The following is a 19,670-nucleotide window of genomic DNA, read 5'->3' on the forward strand; positions in this document are numbered from 1 at the left end:
TTGCCACAGATCCCTAAGTGGCCCCCTCAAGGATTGAACTCACAACCTGGGTTAAGCAGGCCAATGCTCAAACCACTGAGCTATCCCTCCCCATTGAGCTGATGTTTTCAGAGAATAATCCAGGATGACTCCAAGATCTCTTTCCTGAGCAACAACAGCTTTTTTAAATGCCCTTATTTTGTATGTATAGTTGGGATTATGTTTTCCCTACATGCATTACTTTGCACTTAACATTCAATTTCATCTGCCATTTTATTACCCAGTTTTGTAAAATCGCTTCTTACCTCTTCAGCATCAGCTTTGGACTTCACTAGCTTGAGTAATTTTGTACCTGAAAACTTTGCCACTGCGCTGTTCACCCCTTTTCAGATAAATTATGACTATGTTGAACAGCACAGATCTAAGGGGTCCCCACTCTTTACCTGTCTCCACTGTAAAAATTGATGATTTACTCCTACCCTCTGCTTCCTGTCTTGGCCAGTTACTGACCCACAAAAGGACATTCCCCATCACCCCACGGCTGCTCAGTTTCCTTACCAACCGCCTGCAGCTCCCAAAGCCACCAACAGGTGGAGCCACTAACTCAAACTCCTGCCACTGCTGCCTTTCAGCCTCCACTTTTCTCTTTTTGCTCCCCAATTTTTCCCCTTTAATACTTTTTAAACAGGCACAGTCCTGCCTCCATTTGCCCCCAGCCACCAGCCGAGCCCTTGTTTTTCCAACAAGGTTTGAGCCAGCTGACCAGTCTCTGCTGCTCAGTCCACTTCAGGGCAGCTCCTGGATCTCATTATTCCCAACCAGACCAGGGGCCTCCTCCAGGATGTAAAAATTAAGCCCTAGAGCCTTCAGGCATCCAGCTGAGGGTGCAAACTGAGCCCAGCTACTGCCCCCAGGGCCATAGCGTGGAGGGCTGAATCCAGGGGATGAGTGACTATGACTTCACAGCAAGAGGCTCAGGCTCTCTGCAGACTCAGGCAGTGTCCTGCATCAGTTGCACTCACAGAAGCTCCCCCCCCCCCCGCCCCCAGCCCCAGCAAGCAGGTCTGACCCCATTCCGTAGAGGGCAGAATTGCACATGTCCCCTTCAGCTCACCCAGTTGCCTCAGCATCACCCTGGAGCATCCCGAGGTGGGGGTAGACTGGGCTCCGTGGCTGGGGCCAATCCAACTCTCTGCCCCAGGGCTGCGTGTGCCAATAGCTGATGGGATTCTGTCTCCGCCCACTGGATCATGGTAGCTGCAGTCACAATGTTGGAGTCTGTAGCCCCTCGGTGTGGCTGGGTCTGTTGCCCCCTAGAGGAAAAAGCCCAAGTCCCATTCTCCCCCCCCCCCACCCCTCGAGCCAGCCGGTCCCTGAGCCCTGAAACCAGATTGGAGCCAACACCCCCTAGAGGGGAAAAGGCACTAAGGGGAACGGGACAAATTCCCCCCACACAAACTTTTTAGATGAATTTTTTATTTTCTACAACAATCAGAAAAATCTCAAAAAGCTACTGATAAAAAACCAGCCCAGCTATTTGCAAAAGTATGTACAGCATCTGGGATTCCACAACTCCACTAAAAAACATGTAATTTTAAGACAGCTTTGAAAAAAAAAGTTAGTCTTAAAAGCATCAAAATATTTAAAAATATCCAGGGAAACAAAATTTACAGTTCTATGGACCAGCTGGGAATTGGAGCCAAAATAATAGGCCAGTTCTCCAGCTGGTGTCAAGCAGATGTCACTCAACTGAGATCAATTTATACCAGTTGAGGAGCTGGTCCAAATATTATATTAAAATTAAGGCTAAAATTTAGAGACAGCCTCCTCCCCCACAAGGACTCCAGATTCCCCCAGTAATGCCCTGTTTTTCCATGGCAACCAGGAGCCCCTGTCCCATGCCTGACTTGAGAAATCTTAGGCTATACATTGATCGAATTCATAATAAAAGCATCAGGTAGACAAGGCCCCAACTGCTTTGCCAAACCCTGTGGCAACGGGCCAGCCAGTGTCCTGTGTGCCCTCCAAGGAAAGGACGTGACCATCTCAGATCCACAGCCTCCATCTCCCGCACTGGTGGTGCTTCTGGGAAGCGATCGGGAAGGAAAGCAGGCTGCATTTAAACCACCAAGCTCTCTCTGCTGACGTCATGGTTCTGGAAGGGAAACAGATGCGGCAGGATCAGCAAAGAGAGACCCCCACAGAGGTGAAATGCCTTCCAGTGAGACTCAGAGCACACCACCCGTTGAGCTGATCATAAAGATCAAGAGGTTTCCTCAGGGGGGGTCTAACGGCCACTCACTGGGGGAAAATCCAAAGCACTAGCATTGTAGCGAGACAAGGGGGAGGAATATCTTGGAAGCTGCCTCCTTCACCAACAGGTGCACAGACACCATGGGCCGGGAGCTCAAAAAAAATCATGCTGGGTGCTTATTTTGCCGTTTAGTTCCAGAGTCTCAAAAGGGTTGTGTTTGAGAGAGAGAAAATCAGTACATGCCCCAAGATTGGAGGGGGGTGAGGGGAAGTGCCTACCCAACCCTCTTTCCCCAGCCATGAGCACAAGAAAATGGCTTTTAAAAATCCCCACACCAAACAATAGGAGACTTGTGACGAAACCCTACCAGCCAGCCAGCCACCAGGGCTTTCTGGGGCAGGCAGAGTCCAAGAGGAACAGGCCAGCAGAGCCCTGAGCCGCAGGTTGGCTTGGAAGACTGAGTCTTGTGCTCTCAGTTATGTGGGCCCGTGTACATCTGCCTGCCCCTCTATGCCCTGAGCAGAGCTTTATCCTCCGGCAGTTAAAGGCTTCCTGCCGAAGACCCTTACGTGGAGGAACAATAAACCTAGATCACAGCTAGATCTGTGAGCAACAGCTGTGCTGCTGCCATTCCAGACATGGATTTGCAGCTTAGTGCCCCCTAGAGGAGAAAGGCCCCCCATGTCCCATTTACTGCCACGCCCCTCTCTCCCTCCTGAGCCAGTGGCACACTGTGGAGTGTGATGGCAGCTGGTGCCCCCTAGAGAGGCGGGGCCCTGCATCCCATCCACTTACCCGTCGGAGCTTGCGGTCATTCTTGCCCCGGGAGGAGACCGACTCTGTTTCTGTGTAGGGTGGCGGCGGTGGGGGGAAGCTGTCTTCATCCCGGTCCCTTCTGTTCCCCGATCGCGCGCTGGAACTGCTGCCTCCATCCAGGTCCTCGCGGCTGCCAGCCCGCCCCTTCTTGCGCAGCGCCTCCTGCAGGAGCCGCCCGTCATAGTGGCCCCTATCCAGCTCCCGCAGGTCGTCCCTGCTGCGGCTGCGCTGCCGGCCGTAGTACTCCTCCTCCCCCCGCCAGTCGGGGGAGCTGTCCCGATGCTGCCTGCCCCGTCCCCTACCCCGTCCCTCAGGCTGCGGGGACCAGTCGCGGTCCAGGTCATCCACAGAGTGGGAGCGGGGCCGCCGGGCGTAGTGCTCCTCCTCATAGCGCTCGCCCCGCCGGGGCGGGGGGACGAGGCGCCGGGTCTCGCTGCCCCGCCCACTGTCCCCCTCCCCCACGTCGCTGATGGGTGACATGGGCCGGCTCCGCAGCCGCCCCAGCCCCTGGCGCAGCTCCTGGCGCCGGTCGTCTTCGTGGAGGGAGCTGATCTCACTCATCACTGAGGCTGGGAGGGAAGAGAAAGGGTTAAATAGGCCTCCGTGCTCTCCCCAGCAGTCAGGGCTGGCCCCGATGCCCCAGGGCAGCACTAGGGGGCGCTGTGCTGCTTGGAGCAGCCTGGGGGCCCTCTCCCCTGACAGGGCTGGCCCCGATGCCCCAGGGCAGCGCTAGGGGGCGCTGTGCTGCTTGGAGCAGCCTGGGGGCACTCTCCTCTGACAGGGCTGGTCCCGATGCCCCAGGGCAGCGCTAGGGGGTGCTGTGCTGCTTGGAGCCGCCTGGGGGCACTCTCCCCTGAAAGGGCTGGTCCCGATGCCCATGCATAGCACTAGGGGGCGCTGTGCTGCTTGGAGCAGCCTGGGGGCCCTCTCCCCTGACAGGGCTGGTCCCAATGCCCATGCATAGCACTAGGGGGCGCTGTGCTGCTTGGAGCAGCCTGGGGGCCCTCTCCCCTGAAAGGGCTGGTCCCAATGCCCATGCATAGCACTAGGGGGCGCTGTGCTGCTTGGAGCAGCATGAGGACACTCTCCCCTGACAGGGCTGATCCCGATGCCCATGCATGGTGCTAGGGGGTGCTGTGCTGCAGGGAGCTCTTGGCATCCCCTGGGTTTCTTGCTGGGTGGAAGGAGAAGAGGTGTCTACAGCCAAGAGGCTACTCACCTTTCTCCAGCTTGCCATTGACCTGGCCTGGCCGCGTAGGGTCAAAATTGGCCAGCTCCCTCTCCATGTAATAAAGGACCCGCATGGAGTCGTCCTGCTGGTTAGCCTGAATCCGATATCCGCTCCGCACTGCTGGGAAGAGAGGGAGCCAGAGAGGGAAGTGTGTTAGAGACCCCCTTAGTGCCAAACCTGTCTGGAAGGGGCAGGCACAACCAGTGAGATGCAGCCACCTCTGAGGCAAGGCAGCTAGGTACAGCTTAATAGCAATGCCTGAGATGCAGCCAACTCTGGGAAGGGGCAGCTGGGGAACAGCTGCACATAACACTGCACAACAGCAAGCGAAGGAGAATCTCAGATCCAAATGAAGGGAGGTGGTATGGAATTGCCCAACGTGGGATTTGGCCATTGGGCATATGGGGCACTTACAGACCTTTAAGAATCAACACGCTAAGCAATCTATGATGATTGGCGAGCACCTCTCTCTGCATAGCGTCCCCTACCACCACGCTGGGGCCCTGGGGCCGGTACTGACTGCAAGGGAAGAGTGCCCCTCTCCCCAGCAGAGCACCCCCTAGCACTGCCCCTGACTCCAAAAGGCAAGGGCGCCCTTCGGACAACTCCCTACACCACAGGTCTCCCATCCTAGCACTGTCCAGGCCTGACTCTGCTTAGCTTGCTTAGCAGCATGGCTCAGGCCATGAAAGGGCTATAACTGTGGCTGCCTGAGCTGAAGGGGACACTATGAGCCACGGGGGAGCAGTGCCAATGCCATCCAGCAGGGGGCAACAGTATCCTATCAACTCCCACTGCTGTACTGTCATCTGCCAAGTCTCTGCTTCACAGCCTGGCTTCTCCTTACCTGAGTTCCCACCACTATCCGTATCCCGGAGCAGGGGCACCTGGGAGCTGTTCCCTCCAACTACAAGGAAATCAAGAGACATTAAAGACATCAACAGCTTCAGCCTTGCTGCTCAGTGCCGTGATTTCCCCATCTATGCGCCCCAGTCCTGCAAGTCCCAGCGCTCCAGGTTTGCAGGATCAGGGCCCATAGTTCTACCACGTGACTAGGAAACCTGTATTTATAATACGGTAGAACCCATTGTGCCAGGTGCTGCACAGACACAAAGAGACACAGTCCCTGCCCCCCAAATGAGAGTCAGCTGAGCACCGTAACTGTGTAATTAGGACTGAGTGTGCTGCTATCCAGCTTACATCCCACCCTCCGGGTAGCCACGGGTGATGTAAATCAGCATTGACTCCAGTGGAGCTGCAGCCAACTGGCAGATCCCCAGCTGGGGTCACTGACTCCAGCACAGTTAGTTACTATTGTGGCAGCACAGACTTGACACAGAATGCAAAGTTACCGGAGCTGGCTCTGTCGTACTCCGCCCCATAGCCGTTGTACATGGGCGACATGGGGCCCATGGGGATCGTGGTGGCGGGAGGACCTAGCTTCACAGGGTTTGGGTGGGAGTAGATACTGGGGGCACCGACGCTCGGAGCATAAACACTGGGGACACCGGCAGTGGCAGCTTTTCCAGCAACGTAGACTGAAAAGAGAAAGCAGGGGGAGTTTGAGGGATCGGAACATGCAGATCAGCAGAAATAGCTCCCATTGAGGACTTCCCCAAACTGCCTCGCAGCACCAGGGAGAAAACCCAGGAGTTTGGCTCCCGCCACCCCCCCTGCTCTAACCACTAGACCCCACTCCCCTCCCAGACCTACAGACAGAACCCAAGAGTCCTGGCTCCCAGCCCCGCCCCCCCCTTTTTGGAAGTTCCCCGTGCAGCATGAGACAGAGGAGAGAACTCACGAGCCTCTGGGCAGCAGCACTTCTCAGGGCAGCAGGGGCACCGGACATAGCAGCAGCAGGTGTGGGGGCAGCACTGGCACCAGCAGATGCCGAAGAGGAGGAGGATGAGAAGGAATCCCAGCACCACCAGGACGACGAAGAGCCAGTCTGCGAAGAGGAAAAGGTTTCTCGTTATGGACCCAGTCGCCAACAGAACCCACCCAGCAGATCTGTGTCAGGGCCTCCCTGCCCTGGAGAAACTGAGGCACACACCAAGACCAAGGTTTGACCTGGGGTTTTGGGGTTGAGACACCCTAAGAGGGGCTGATTTACACGAGGCCCCATGGGAAACAAAGCAGCCCAGCTGGCAGGCAGCATGGCCTAGTGGAAAACACCCAGTTCTATTCCTGGTTCTGCCAGTGGCCTGCTGGGTGACTTGACACATCACAGCTTCGTGCCTCAGTTTCCCCTTCTCTAAAGGAGGGGATTATGATCTTGACCTCCTTTGTAAAGATCTGCTCATGGAGAGTGCTCTGAAGGAGCTAGGAATTATTATTAGGCATCTAGAGCTAGATGCACAGAAATCACTAGGGGAACTTTCACAGATTTCAAGGCCCAGACAGGACCATTCAGCCCTGCTGCACAGCCCAGGCTGAGAATCTTCACCAGCAATTTCTGCCTGCAGCCCACATCTGGGGTTCAACAAGAGCGCCCTTAACTTCAAGCCCTGATCCAGCAGAGTGGAGCTTAGAGAGATGCCTGATCTCAGTGGAGAGACTCCAAGGGCTGGAGAATCTGCCCCGTCCTGGGGGCAGTCGTCCCCAGGGTTAATTCTGCCCCCCCCCGGGGAAAAATCTGCCCCTTATTTCCACTCTGGATTTGTCTCACTTCATCCACCAGCCATCAGATCTCACTCGCCTTCGTATGCTAGGTTAAAGAGCACCCCAGGGAGGTGCTGAGAGACTAACATCAAGTCACCTCTGAACCTTCTCTAGGAGAAACTCCACAGATAGAGTCTCCTGCTACCAGAGCACTGATGGCCCTTGTGGCTCTTTTTGAAACCCCCTACCCAACATCCGCTCTCCCCATCTCCCAACACAAAGAGACTATGAAATTGGGAGAGGTGGCATATACCAAACAGAGCCAGTCAGTGTGTGATTAATCTGTGGAACTCACTGCCATGAGATACTGCTGAGACCAAGAATTTAGTAAGATCCAAAGAGGGAGTGGATGATTGGACAACCTTGGCCAGGCCCTATACTCAACTTGATGGCATCCGTCTAACACAGAAAAGTGTTACTGCTGCATGCAATCCACTCCAACTCCAGGGAATGTTCTAGACATCCGTGGGCGGAACCCTATTGATTTTTGGGAGAAATCAGAAGTCCAGAACGGGGAAAATGGAGGCCCCAGAGGCCCCAGCATCTGATTAGTAAAGATACAGCTTCAAGCAGCTCTGCAATTGTCTATAAATGAAGGAACCAGTTTCTGGTGCCATTAACACCTTCAGGCGTAACTTCCCTGTTCCCGGCTCAGCGTCCAGATGCAGTTTAACATACAGACGCCCTGCATTACTAGTCTCCCAGATAGATTGGTTGGGTACACACCTAGCTCCTGGCATGTGTGTGTGGGGGTGCGGTGCAGTCACGGGGGGCACAGAGACCCTGGCATGGGAAGGGGAGGGAATCTTTGAAATAGCATGAGAATAAATACATTGAAGATTGTGAGATGCTTAGATATGACAGTGATGGAGGCCAGACAAGCAGATCACCACCATGGTCTGTCTGACCCCGTCCATCAGGTCTATATCTTGTAGTCTGGAAGGGGAGTGGGGTCGAGCAGGAGGGGCTAGGAGCCAGGACTCCTGGGTTCTATCTCTGGCTCTGGGAGGGAAGTAGGGTACGTGCTCACCTCAGCCCTGTGCCCTATCACAAGGTGAGCGCAAGCTATATACTCAAACATGAACGCACCAGGAGATGCGGAGTTCAGGCTCTGGAGGGACTGTCCCCTTTGATCCTTGCACTAAGGAGTAAAGCCAGGTTGAAAATATTCCAGCAGCAGTTTTCCATAAGAAAAATGTCATGTTGATGAAATCAAAGAGTTTCGCAGGAAGATACCGATTGTGCGTGGGGTACTGCTGTTCAGTGTGTTATAAGCCTCCCGCCCCCAACCAAATGAAATATAAATGCTGAAACAAAGCTTGTTGATACAGTATTTTTTGGCATTCCACCCCCAACTTGGAGATTGGAGCCTGTCAAGATCCCACCCCGAATTCGGACTATCGCCATTTCCGTTCTGCAGGAAATGCGTTTCCACCAGCGCTATCTAAGAACTTCACAGGGCAATCACAGCACTGCCACCTTCTGCGGGACAGAACCAGAACTGGGTATTACCTAGAAATCGATTAGTAATTACCTCATAATAATTAAGTATTACAACAGCCCAGCACCCCATGCTGAGCACTGTACATTTTTATCGCTATTCAGTTTATTATGGTAGAAGTCAGGAACCCCAAATGTGCCAGGCGCTGTGCAGACATGGAACAAAGACTCTCCCAAAGAGTGAATTAAAAGCCCTTTAGCCATTTCTCTCCTCTCACCAGCTCACGTCCTTCTAGCTCTGCCTCAGTCATGAGCTAAGAGTAATGTGCACTGCATAAAAGCTAAGTGGTGGCATAATCCCCCACCCCCCAATATTAAAAAAAAATCTAGCAAGGCAAGTACCTTCCATGTGCCCTATCTGAAAGCCTGGCAAAAGCTCTGAGACTTCGGATGATTTGCCTACGGGACAGAGAGAGAGAGACAGTTACTAGAGATGTAGGCGAACGCCGTAAAGGCAAGCGATTTGAAGCCAACTGTGCTATAAGGGTGGAGGTGGGGATAGTAAGCAGCGCACTGGCCCAGGTGGGCATTCAAACTGGCACCCGAGTGCTTGGCACTTTAGAGATCTCACTCACACAGGAAAAGAAAAAGATTTGGGGTGTAGCTACAGCCGGGTAACCCTGCCAGCGAGCTAGATCGGGGATTGGGCCCTGCCACGTGGGCATTGTGTGTCCAGAATGGAGGAGAGACTGGACTCCTCTTTTTCCACTTATCTAGCAACAAATCCTCAAGCCAGGCTTCCAAACTTCACGGCTGCGGCGTCCGACTCCTGCCGCAGCAAGATTTGGAGCAGCCATCCAGACAGTCTTGCGTATCCTACAGCGGGGAAGTGGAGCCAGATGCTACATACTCCAGCAGAACCAAAGCCAGGGTGGGTTTGGCCACAGATCCACATGGCCCTGATCTCCAGAACCCTCCAGCTGAATCCAAAATGCATTTGGCTGTAGATCCACTGTGTTCTCCAGGACCTCCATAACAGGATCCATAACAGTTTGGACCAATGGCACATTATCCAGAGCACCAGACAACTCCATCCTCCTCCTCCAAATGCCTCTCTCTGACCTCAGCCTCCAGGCTCCCAACACCACCAATCCCTTTGCCCCAACTAGTCTCTCTCCTGCTCCCCTCTCCCTGTGGCTCCTAGGGTCTCTGTCTCCAATCTAGCCAGCACCCCCTCTCCCTACCAAGCAGTCCACCTCCTCCTGTTGGGCCATGGCGGCTCTGGGTGGGGTGCTAGGCGAAGGTTTCGCCTTCCGGGTGGGATGATGGTACCTGCACCTGAGCAGCCATCCAGCCAGGACACCTCTTATCCCCACAATGGCACAACCCATGAGCACAAGAGTGCTAGGGGCAGGTGGGCTCTAGGATAAGAGAATTTGGGCGCAGTCAGACCACTGCAGTGGGTGATGGAAGATTATAGAAGACCACTCCTTTGGGATCAGGGCTCCCCAGGCACAGCTGTCCTGTGGGAGGCCCCCAGGTTGGCAGCTGCTCAGTAAGGGTGCTGGAAAAGCATCTCCAGACATGGCAATTTTACACCCAAACTGAGCTCTTTTGCATCGCTGCACTTCCATTTTACAAGAGAGGGGGATGGATATGCCTGATAAGGTACAACCCAGGAGTTCTGACTCCCAGCCCCTGCCCACCAGATCTCCACAGCACAGCCTCCTTTGCTGTGCCCTAGTGGCAGGGGGCTGTGGCACTGCTCCTAGGAGTGACACATTGGTATCAATGACATAACCGTGGGGAAGCCCAACAGGATCAAAATCATTACAGGGCTAATTACTATTAGGTCATGGAGTTCCAGTGCCCAGAGGGCTGCTCTCTGAACGCTGAAACAGGCAGGACATTTGAGGATAAGAGCACGATCAGCAGCAAAAAGCTCCTGATTCCCATGGTCAACAAACTGGAACAGCCAGGAATCGAACGAAGGAGTCCTGTTTCCCGGGCACCCCCGTCCTTTAACCCATTAGACCCCACGCCCCTCACAAAGCTGGGACAGAACCCAGGAGTCCTGGTTCCCAATCCCCTGCTCTAACCCACTAGACCCCACTCCCCCAGGGATAGAACCCAGGAGTCCTGGCTCCCAGCCCCTGCTTTAATGCACTAGAGTCCATATCCCTTTCAGAACCTGGGATAAAACCCACTGCAGAATACATAAGCCCTTTTAGCTCCAGCAGGGAAGCTAGATTCTAACACCCATGCCTCCTATTAGCAGCCAAGCCAGGAGGGAGACAGTACATTTATGAGACGGGCAGCAGGGAAGAAGAGACATTTCAGGAGATTTGGGGGGAGGGGAGCGTGGAAAGTCACATCTAATGCCAGCTGCGAGTGTTGCTAGGTAGTGCTGCATGATGGTTAGCACTGTGACTGGGAGTCAGGACACCTGGGGACTATTCCCACCCCGGCCAATGACCTACTGCGCGAAATGGCCAAGTCACTTGGCCTGCATGCATCAGCACCCCCTTCCAGCCTTTATCTAGTGGCAAACTCTCTGGGGCAGGGACTGTCTCTTGCTGTGTGGGCAGCGCCTGGCATAACGGGGACCCGATCTCAGCTGGGGCAGGGACTGTCTCTGTCTGTGCAGTGCCCAATGCATCGGGGCCCCGATCTCAGCTGGGGCAGGGACTGTCTCTAGCTAAGTGTCCATGCAGTGCCCCAACCTCAGCTGGCACTATTGTAATACTGATACTGAAGTGATTGCTCTTGAGGAAGCTAGGCCAGCCATGCTGGACACACACGCTAGCTCACAGGCGACACTGAATGGGAAGGAGTTCACTGAAAACAGCAGAGGACAGAAGTTAATACAAAGGGACTTTGTTGGAAGACCTCCTTAGTTTCGGCTCCCTAAGTCCCTTTGTATTAACTCCTGTCCTCTCTGGTATTTACCTGACTGGGAGGCTGAAATTCCTGTTTGTGAAGCAGTGCAAGCAGCACAGAGAGGAAAGGGCCCATGAGGAAGCTGCCGTGGGGCAGAATCGGAAAGGCCCTGGGGATGAGGAAGGGAGGCAGGAGCTGTGTGCGAGCAGGACAGCACTGCCCTGAGTGGGCTGCAGGAGTCACTGCTTCCCCTTTCTGGTTAACCTCTTCCTAGCCCAAAAGGCTGTTGATGCCTCCGACTGGTGCTGCTGTTACTCTGCTCCAAAAGCACCTTCGGGGAAGTTGGGCACCAGGCAGAGAATGGCACGCACCAATTTACCAGCTACGTGTGGAAAGGGAAGTAGCTGCCTGTCTAGCCCTATATCTGCCCCTGCGCCAATCTACGAACCCCACTGCCCTGGAGCACAGTGGTGAGCCCATCTAGCCTGGTATCCCACCTCCTCCCCAGACCAGTCCCCTGGGCCCATCTAGCCCCGTATCCTGCCTCCTCCCTGCCACACAGATTCAGTCCCCTGGGCCCATCTAGCCGGGCATCCTGCCCCTTACCAGCCACCCCGATCAGACCCACAGGCCCCATCTAGCCTGGCATCCCGTCTCGACAGCACCTCTCAACCCCACTAGAACATCCCGCTCCTCACCTGCCTGTGTCCCAGTCCTGGCCACTTACCTAGCACGATGAGCTCCGCGTAGGCCTCGTTGTTGCCCTGCAGGTCTTGTGAAGAGGTGACGGTGCAGTAGTACACACCACTGTCGCCCCAGGCTGTCTGGTCAATGCTGAGGTCGGCATCTGTGGGGGAGACAGAGGAAGGCAAAGCTGGAGACACCAGGGTGGGAGCATCGGGGTCACAGGCTAACGTGCAGGAGGGGTCTCCAAGCAGGTGAGCCAGTGCACCAACGAGCCCTTTCAGCATAGTCTAGGCAAAGGCAGTGGTGTCCAGTGGTTAGAGCAGAGCCAGGCCTCCTGGGAGGGGAGTGGGGTCTACTGAGTTAGAACTGGGGAGGCTGGGAGTAAGGGCTTCACATTATTGTTAAGATACCAGCCAACTGCACGGTGTTTAGAGAAACAGCAACAATAATTAAGGGGGTCCCTGGGGGAGGCTCTCTGGCCCAGGCTGTGCAGGAAGGCAGACTGGATGGGCATCATAGTCCCTGCTGGCCTCTGTGGTGTGGGGGGAGGGAGGGGAAATCTATGAATTATCCAGGGTTTGTGGGACAAAGTTATGCAGAGAAATTAAAAGCAGAATACTCCCCACTGGGTTCAACGGCTGCAGCCCCCGCCTGCTGATCTCGAACAATGGCACTTCCACCAATTGAGGGCTTTGAAAACCGAAATGAACACTAAACCCTCAAGTATGCACACAAGCCACCATGCCCTGCCATCGGGAACAGGCTGGAGTAGCAGGAAGCCAGAGAACAAGCCCTTTTGATCTCTGCAACCCAGTGGCAGAGCTGAGACTGGAATCCAGGTGTCCAGAATCCCGGCCTGGGCAGCTTTGGGACAAGATTTTTTAGACTCAGACTTTAAGGTCAGAAGGGACCATTATGATCATCTAGTCTGACCTCCTGCACAACGCAGGCCACAGAATCTCACCCATCCACTTCTATAACAACCCCCTAACCTATGTCTGAGTTACTGAAGTCCTCAAATTGTGGTTTGAAGACCTCAAGCTGCAGAGAATCCTCCAGCAAGTGACCCGTGCCCCATGCTGGAGAGGAAGGCGAAAAACCTCCAGGCCTCTGCCAATTTGCCCTGGAGGAAAATTCCTTCCCGACCCCAAATGTGGTGATCAGTTAAACCCTGAGCATGTGGGCAAGACTCACCCGCCAGCACCCAGGAAAGAATTCTCTGTAGTAACTCAGATCCCAACCCATTTAACATCCCACTAGAAGTGGCTAGTGATTCTGGCCCTGGATTTTCAGAATGTGCTGAGCCCCAAATCCCCCAAAAAGAAAGAAGTCAGGTCTCTGTAAGGAGTCCCACACAAATCACTAGTTGCTTCTGAAAATTTCAGCCCAATGTACAATATTCCCTCTAATTTTTTACATGCGGAATTAATTTTGTTATGTGCACCAATATGGAGGTGGTGTGTGGTGGGGGTGGAACTGAGGGGTTCGGAGAGTGTGTGTGTGTGGGAGGGGGCTCAGGGCTAGGGCAGAGGGTTGGGGTGCAGGGGTGAGAGGTTCTGGCTTGGGGTGCAGGTGGTGGGGTCAGAGATTGGGGTGCAGAAGGGGGCTCAGGACTAGGGCAGAGGGTCGGGGTGCAGGCTCTGGGGTAGGGTCAAGGATGAGGGGTTTGGGGTCCAGGCTGCCCCAGGGCTCTGAGAGACACACGGACAGACAACATGGACTCCCCCCAGCTCTCTCTCGCCATAGCGGGGCAGAGGCAGAGGCGCCTCTCACTGGTCGCAGGAGTCCCGGGGCTGGAGGTGAGGCGCCTCTCGCCCCTGAGCAGCCCTTGACAGCCTGCTGCATGGCCACATGGCTTAGAGGGAACTTAGCCTGGCTGTGTGGTGTAGTGGATAGTGCACTTGACCAGGGGTCAGGACACCAAGGTTCTATCCCCAGCTCTTGCCAATGACCTGCTGTGACCTCAGACACCTCTCTATGCCCAAGATCTTGTATATTGTTGGTTTAGGACCTGAACCTTGAGTCGGTTTTGACAAACTTGGTCTAGGATTTTGCTGCATGCCCATTAGATCATCTTGTACTTTGGCTGGACGTCTCCTCTCATCTGGCCTCCTGTATAACACAGGCCAGGGACTTTCACTCTGTTACCCACGGATTGTGTTGGACAAAACCATCTTCCAGAAAAGCCTCCAGTCTGGATTGAATGACCCCAAGAATGGACAATCCACCACTTCCCTGGGGAAGTCATAACGGTTAATCACCATGGCTGTTAAAGCACTTTTTTCTAGTTGAAGTGTGTCTGGCTTTAACTTCCATATGTTGGTTCTTGTTCTACCATTCTCCACTAGACCGAAGAGCTCATTAGTACCTGCGATTTTCTCCCCATGAAGAAGAGATCAAATCACCCGCTATCTTCTTTTGGACAAACTAAACGGATCAAACGTTCACACACTCTCACTGTCAAGCTTTTCTCCAGCCCTTGGATTATTTTCACAGCTCTTCTCTACACCCTCTGCAGTTTTTCCAACATCCTTCATAAAAAGCACACCCCAGATTGCTGGACGCAGCCTTCCAATATTGCTCTCCCCAATGCCAGCAAGCTTTTTACACTTCATAAACAAGCAGTGTTCCCCGCTGCTCCAATTCACGGAGTGATGCTGAAATCTGGAATCTGTGACATCAAACACTCATCATAAAATCCAGCCACAACACCTAGCAGCCTAACTAGGACATCACTGGAGTCCTGAATTGGTTCAATTCTGCTGACCTGCATCTTCAGCCAGAGTTTCAGTTAGACTCTCACACTTCCTGCCCCAAACAGTAATTAAACTTTTGCAAAGCACTGCAAGGATGGAAAGTGTTATGTAAGAGAATCATTAGACCTGTGATCAGCTGTAATTAGGGTTATGATTTAACTGTTGGGTAGTGCTGTTAGCCAGTTGCAGCGTTCCACCCCTGAGCTGGCTGCATTTTGGTAGGGGGAAGTGAACCACATAGTTTATGAAGCGCAAGACTCTAGATGAGTATTAGAAACTGAAGATTTTTGCTGCATGAATCACGCACCAGTTGGGCCAGATTACGACAAAGCTGCTGTTATCACAGAAACGCCTCCGGGTAAGACAACACAAAAAGAAAAGGCATGCTAATTTAACAGAGTTTGGCTGGAGACAGTTGAAGCACAGCTCCAGTTGGTTTTAGACACATGATCGCAGGGCAAAGTTTTGCTGTGGACTTTTGACCCACCATAACACAATGCGGATGATTTACATTGTGAAACTAAAGCAAATGCAGTAGAACCTGAAAATATTTGTCTTGGAGTAGAGCCAACCGAGATCCTGGCCCCATCATGCCAGGCACTGCTGAGATGCAGTCCCTGCCCCAGCTGAGAAACAACCCCCATCATGCCAGGCGCTGCTCAGACACACAGCAAGAGAGAGTCCCTGCCCCCAAAAGCTTCCAATAAAACTACACAAAGGCAGGTTTATTATCCCCAGATGGGGAAACTGAGGCCGGTGGGAAATAACTTTTCCAAGGTCACATAATGAGTGACACTGCAGAGCTGGGAACTGAACCCAGGATCCTAGTCCTAGTCTGTGCCTTAACCACAGGATAGCGTCCCTCTCCCCTTCCTAATGGAGCTCAGAGCATCTGACACCAGAGCACTCAGCTTAACCTTAACCAGATACTGCTGTTCTGATACCCAGGGGTAGGTCACTGCAGGGCTATGAGTGGTTATGGCTGGAACAGGACCCAGGAGTTCTAGTCACAGATCGGGGACTCAGCACCCACACTCTAACCCAATGCCCCAGCAGTGCTATGCTGCAAAGAGCTGGGTGGTGGCTCTCTCCCCTCGTAGTCAGTGCTAGCCCAAATGCCCCAGCATGGTGAAAGGCAGATTTCTTTGCTTCCCCACAGAAAAATGCAGGGGACAAATTCTGCACATGCACAGTGGTGCAGAACTCCCCCAGGAGTACACAGTGCTGTAGTTCCCAGCACCCAGTGTATTACCATACTACACCTCATAAGCCCTCCACCAGGCACAATGCCCCCCTGGCATGCTACTATAATCTAGCTAATAAGTGATCAGTAAAAAAAACCTCCATCCTTCCCTGGAACTTACTGTTGGTGATGGTGATCCGACGCCCCTGATAGAAGTCCCCCAATGTCACGGCGTTGCCCTGCTTGGTAGCCACCACCCGCACAGTGCGAGTGCTGTCCTGGCACTCCACATAGGGGTTGTAGCCAGGATTGTTCTGCTGCAGCTGGTTGTTGATCTGGTTCTCCTGACTGCTAGGGTTGAAGGCATCGGCTAGGCGGCTCCGGCAGTAGGACTTATACTTCCAGGTGACGATGGCTGGCTGAGTGGCTGAGGTCTGATAGTTGCACTGCAGGGTAACAGGCTGGAAGAGGATCACCACGTTGAAAGGGTTCAGCACCGTGACTTGCATCCCGTGGGCAGGGCCTAGAACAGGGAAAGGGCAGGGTCAGCTGGGCGGTCAGGTCAGATGGGCCAAAGAGGGTCACATATGGGGAAGGGGCTATGGCCCCAGGCAAGTGAATGACAGAGCCAGAAAAGAACCCAGGAGTCCTGCCTTCCAGACTCCTGCTCTAACCACTAGACCTCACTGCCCTCCCAGGACTGGGAACAGAACCCAGGCATCCTGACTCCCAGCCCCCTGCTCTAATCACTAAGCCACATTCTTGTCACTCTAGAAGTCAGATTGCCATTACAGTGGTTGACTCAGAGACATGACCAGACTAACTTCTCTGTCCGCCCCCATTTGAGGGTAAACAGCCATTGAAGAGTCAAGCGTAAGAGGTCTCAAGTGACCTTATTACAGGACAAATCAGGAACAGAGCCATCTCAGGGCTAACTCATCATCGCTTGGATCACCATCACTTCCACTGGCCCATGAGCCATTCTGTGAGACACCCAGCCCCATGATGCTCAATCATCCCTGACCTCACTGTATTCAAAAGAGGAACGCCTGGTGCTTTTCAAAGTCACGAGTTACTAACCCACACGGCTTCATGTCTAAGAACAGCCGGGATATTCTGGAGTGGCAGAACTGGGACTAGAACTCAGGAGTTCTGGCCCCCAACTCCTCTCTCTAACCCGCCAGACCCCACTCCCCACCCAGAACTTGGGGATACACACCAGGAGTCCTAGCTCCAGCTGCCCTGCTCTAACCACTAGACCCCATTCCCCTCCCAAACCTAGGGCTAGAACACAGGAGTCAGAGTTGGCACTCTTCAGATTTAACAGATCTCCCGCCCGCAGTGAGGAAATGCAGCTTCCTCTACTGTGACCCCACAGCAGCCATTTTAAAACCACCCACACCACCACCAGCCCCAACACTTTCCAGGTCACTACACCAACAATGTTCTCCCTGCATAGTAGGGCATGCATTCCAATTAAAGGGCAGGAGGAAAGCCAGGTCACCAGTTACACCGGGAACAGGGCCAGGAGACCAGGGTCCACGCCCCAGGGGAATGGAGGGATCCTACCCAGAGATCTCAGCTATATCTATCTTTTGCTGAGAGATCATGGTGCTTTCCCAGCAGCCTGTGTTCACGCCACCCAGCAGGGATAAGGGTAACAGAAAGCCCCTCCCTCGAGGCACATCACCCAGCGGGGAGTTTCGGCAGAAGTGAGCTCACCAGGACAGGGCGGTTGCCCTTCCCGGAAGGAGGCCACACCTGCGTCTCTGCATTGGGGTGCGCCCAGCACCAGGGAGAGCTGTATGTGGGTGACACGGGACACCCCGCCGTCACCTCACTTGGCGTGGGAAGCTGAACAGGCCAGCGGGCATGAAACCCAGGGTTGTGGGAAAGGTGAGGGCTGAGGAGGGAGCTATATTTGGCAGCTTCTTGTGCTACCTGTCTACCTTGGAGGGAAAAGTTAAACACACACACACACACACACACACAGAGCAGAGAGGCGCAGGCTGGTTAGACAGAATTGGGAGAGGTGAAAGGACACTTGCAGTCTCTGATCCCACTTCCCCACCCCGCTACCTGGGACCCCCAATCCTACCCCCACCCCACTACCTGGGACCCCCAATCCTACCCCCACCCCACTACCTGGGACCCCCCAATCCTACCCCCACGCTGCCCCCCCCACTACCTGGGACCCCCAATCCTACCCCCACACTGCCCCCCCACTACCTGGGACCCCCAATCCTACCCCTGCGCTGCCCCCACCCCATTATCTGGGACCCTCCAAGCTAGGCCCTGAACTGCCCCAGTAGCTCTAGGGGACCCCTATGCCAACCCCCCCATGCCCACTAGTGGGGTCTCAGGCAAAGGGCAGCCCAGGGACCCACACTAACCCTGCCCAATGCCCACTGGGGGGCAGCCCAGAGACTTCCCCACTCCAACTAGTAGGGCTAAGAGCCCACCCAGATGGGGGGCAGCTCAGAGACCCATTCCAACCCCCCTGCCCCTATGGGGGCACAGCAGCCCCCACCCTGAGGGAGCCACAGCTGGGCGGGGCTAATCCCCCCTCACACCTCGCCCCTCCAATCAGCCGTCGAGTTTCTCCCTTCCCGCCCCCCCTGCAGCTCGGGGCAGAAGACCCCGCAGCTCGCAACGACCCCTCAGAGGAGGGTGGAGGGGCGAGGGTAGGGGGGTATGGCGCCGCCGCTCTCTCGCTCTCCGGGCAGGGCGGTTACCTGGGATCCACGCGCCGACCAGGAGCCACAGCAGAGTCCGCAGAGCCGGCTGGGGTCCCCGGGTCTCCATCCCCGCCTCCCCCAAGCAACGCGGCCGGATTAATTCGCCCGCGTCGGGCTCCCGCCAGGGGGGCAAGGACACTGCCCGCTTGACTCGGTCACGTCCGACTCCCGATTGATTCGCCCGCTCGCTCCGCGCGTCTGTCTCCAGCTCAGGTGCTGCAGCCTCGCCCAAGGCGCGGGACGTACCAAGTCCTCGCGGGAGTTGGGGGGGTGAGAAGAGAAATACCTCCCTCTTGCTCAACAGCCCCTCAGGCGTGGGCTGTCAATTCTGATTCCATCGTGTCTTTGAATCAGGGGCTCCCCCCTTCCCCTTTAAAGCTGGGGTTTAAAATAAACAAACACCTCACCTGTCTCCCTGCTCCCCCCGGGGTTGAAAATGGTCTGGCCCAGGTACCCATAGGCGGGTACTTGGGCCAAACCAATTTGTAGTTTGGAAATTGGGAGATAACTTGGTTGGTTTACCCTCCCCCCCTATGCCAATGAATTGGCCCAGGGACAAGCCCTAGACTAAGTTGTGGGAGAAACCACAGTAACTTTAAAAAGGGAAAAGGATGAATGTAACATTCCCCCCTTTATGAAAATGGACTGGCCCAGGCACACACCCTAGAGAAAGTGGTGGGAGAAACCAAAGTAACTTTTTAAAGGAATTGGGGGGAGGGAAGTTGTGACTCTCATAGCACCCCTCACATAATTGGGACATGGACTGTCTCAGGTGCCGCCAGGCAAAGTGTGTGTGTGTTGTTTCTCTTTCTTACGGGGCCAGTAGCACTGGGATCAAAGGGGAGTTTTGCCTCAGGCCTAAAGCCATCTTGATCTAACATACACTGCCCAACAAGTTTTAAAGACTTTAAAAGGAAGGAAACAAAATTGGGAGTGAAAAGTTTTAGAAACTTTTTTTGGAAGGGGAAGCGGAAACTTTCAAACCTTTTTCCTCTTCCAAAAAAGTTTCTGAAACTTTTTCCCCTGCCAGCAAATGATTTTGAAA

The 19,670-nt window shown here is 54.3% G+C and overlaps 1 protein-coding gene across 6 annotated transcripts; it reads right to left on the reverse strand.

Moving 5' to 3' along the window:
* Positions 1–1,438: 1,438 nt before the first annotated feature.
* Positions 1,439–18,958, reverse strand: LSR (lipolysis stimulated lipoprotein receptor). Of its 6 annotated transcripts, none has more exons than XM_044991365.1 (10): positions 18,623–18,958; positions 16,069–16,410; positions 11,989–12,108; positions 8,784–8,840; positions 6,082–6,228; positions 5,633–5,818; positions 5,128–5,187; positions 4,269–4,397; positions 3,029–3,618; positions 1,439–2,134 (listed from the first exon to the last, which is right to left on the reverse strand). In XM_044991365.1, exons 1-10 carry the CDS (start codon positions 18,690–18,692, stop codon positions 2,099–2,101), a joined length of 1,737 nt encoding a protein of 578 aa, XP_044847300.1. In that variant the 5' UTR covers positions 18,693–18,958; the 3' UTR covers positions 1,439–2,098. The 6 variants fall into 6 exon arrangements, with proteins under 6 accessions (XP_044847300.1, XP_044847299.1, XP_044847303.1 ...); XM_044991364.1 differs by having other exon boundaries at positions 4,269–4,400; positions 18,623–18,957; XM_044991368.1 differs by lacking the exon at positions 18,623–18,958 and adding an exon at positions 17,610–17,963 and having other exon boundaries at positions 4,269–4,400.
* Between the last annotated feature and the right edge of the window lie 712 nt (positions 18,959–19,670).

This window comes from Mauremys mutica, chromosome 17 (assembly GCF_020497125.1).
Source record: "Mauremys mutica isolate MM-2020 ecotype Southern chromosome 17, ASM2049712v1, whole genome shotgun sequence".
NCBI lineage: Eukaryota > Metazoa > Chordata > Testudines > Geoemydidae > Mauremys > Mauremys mutica.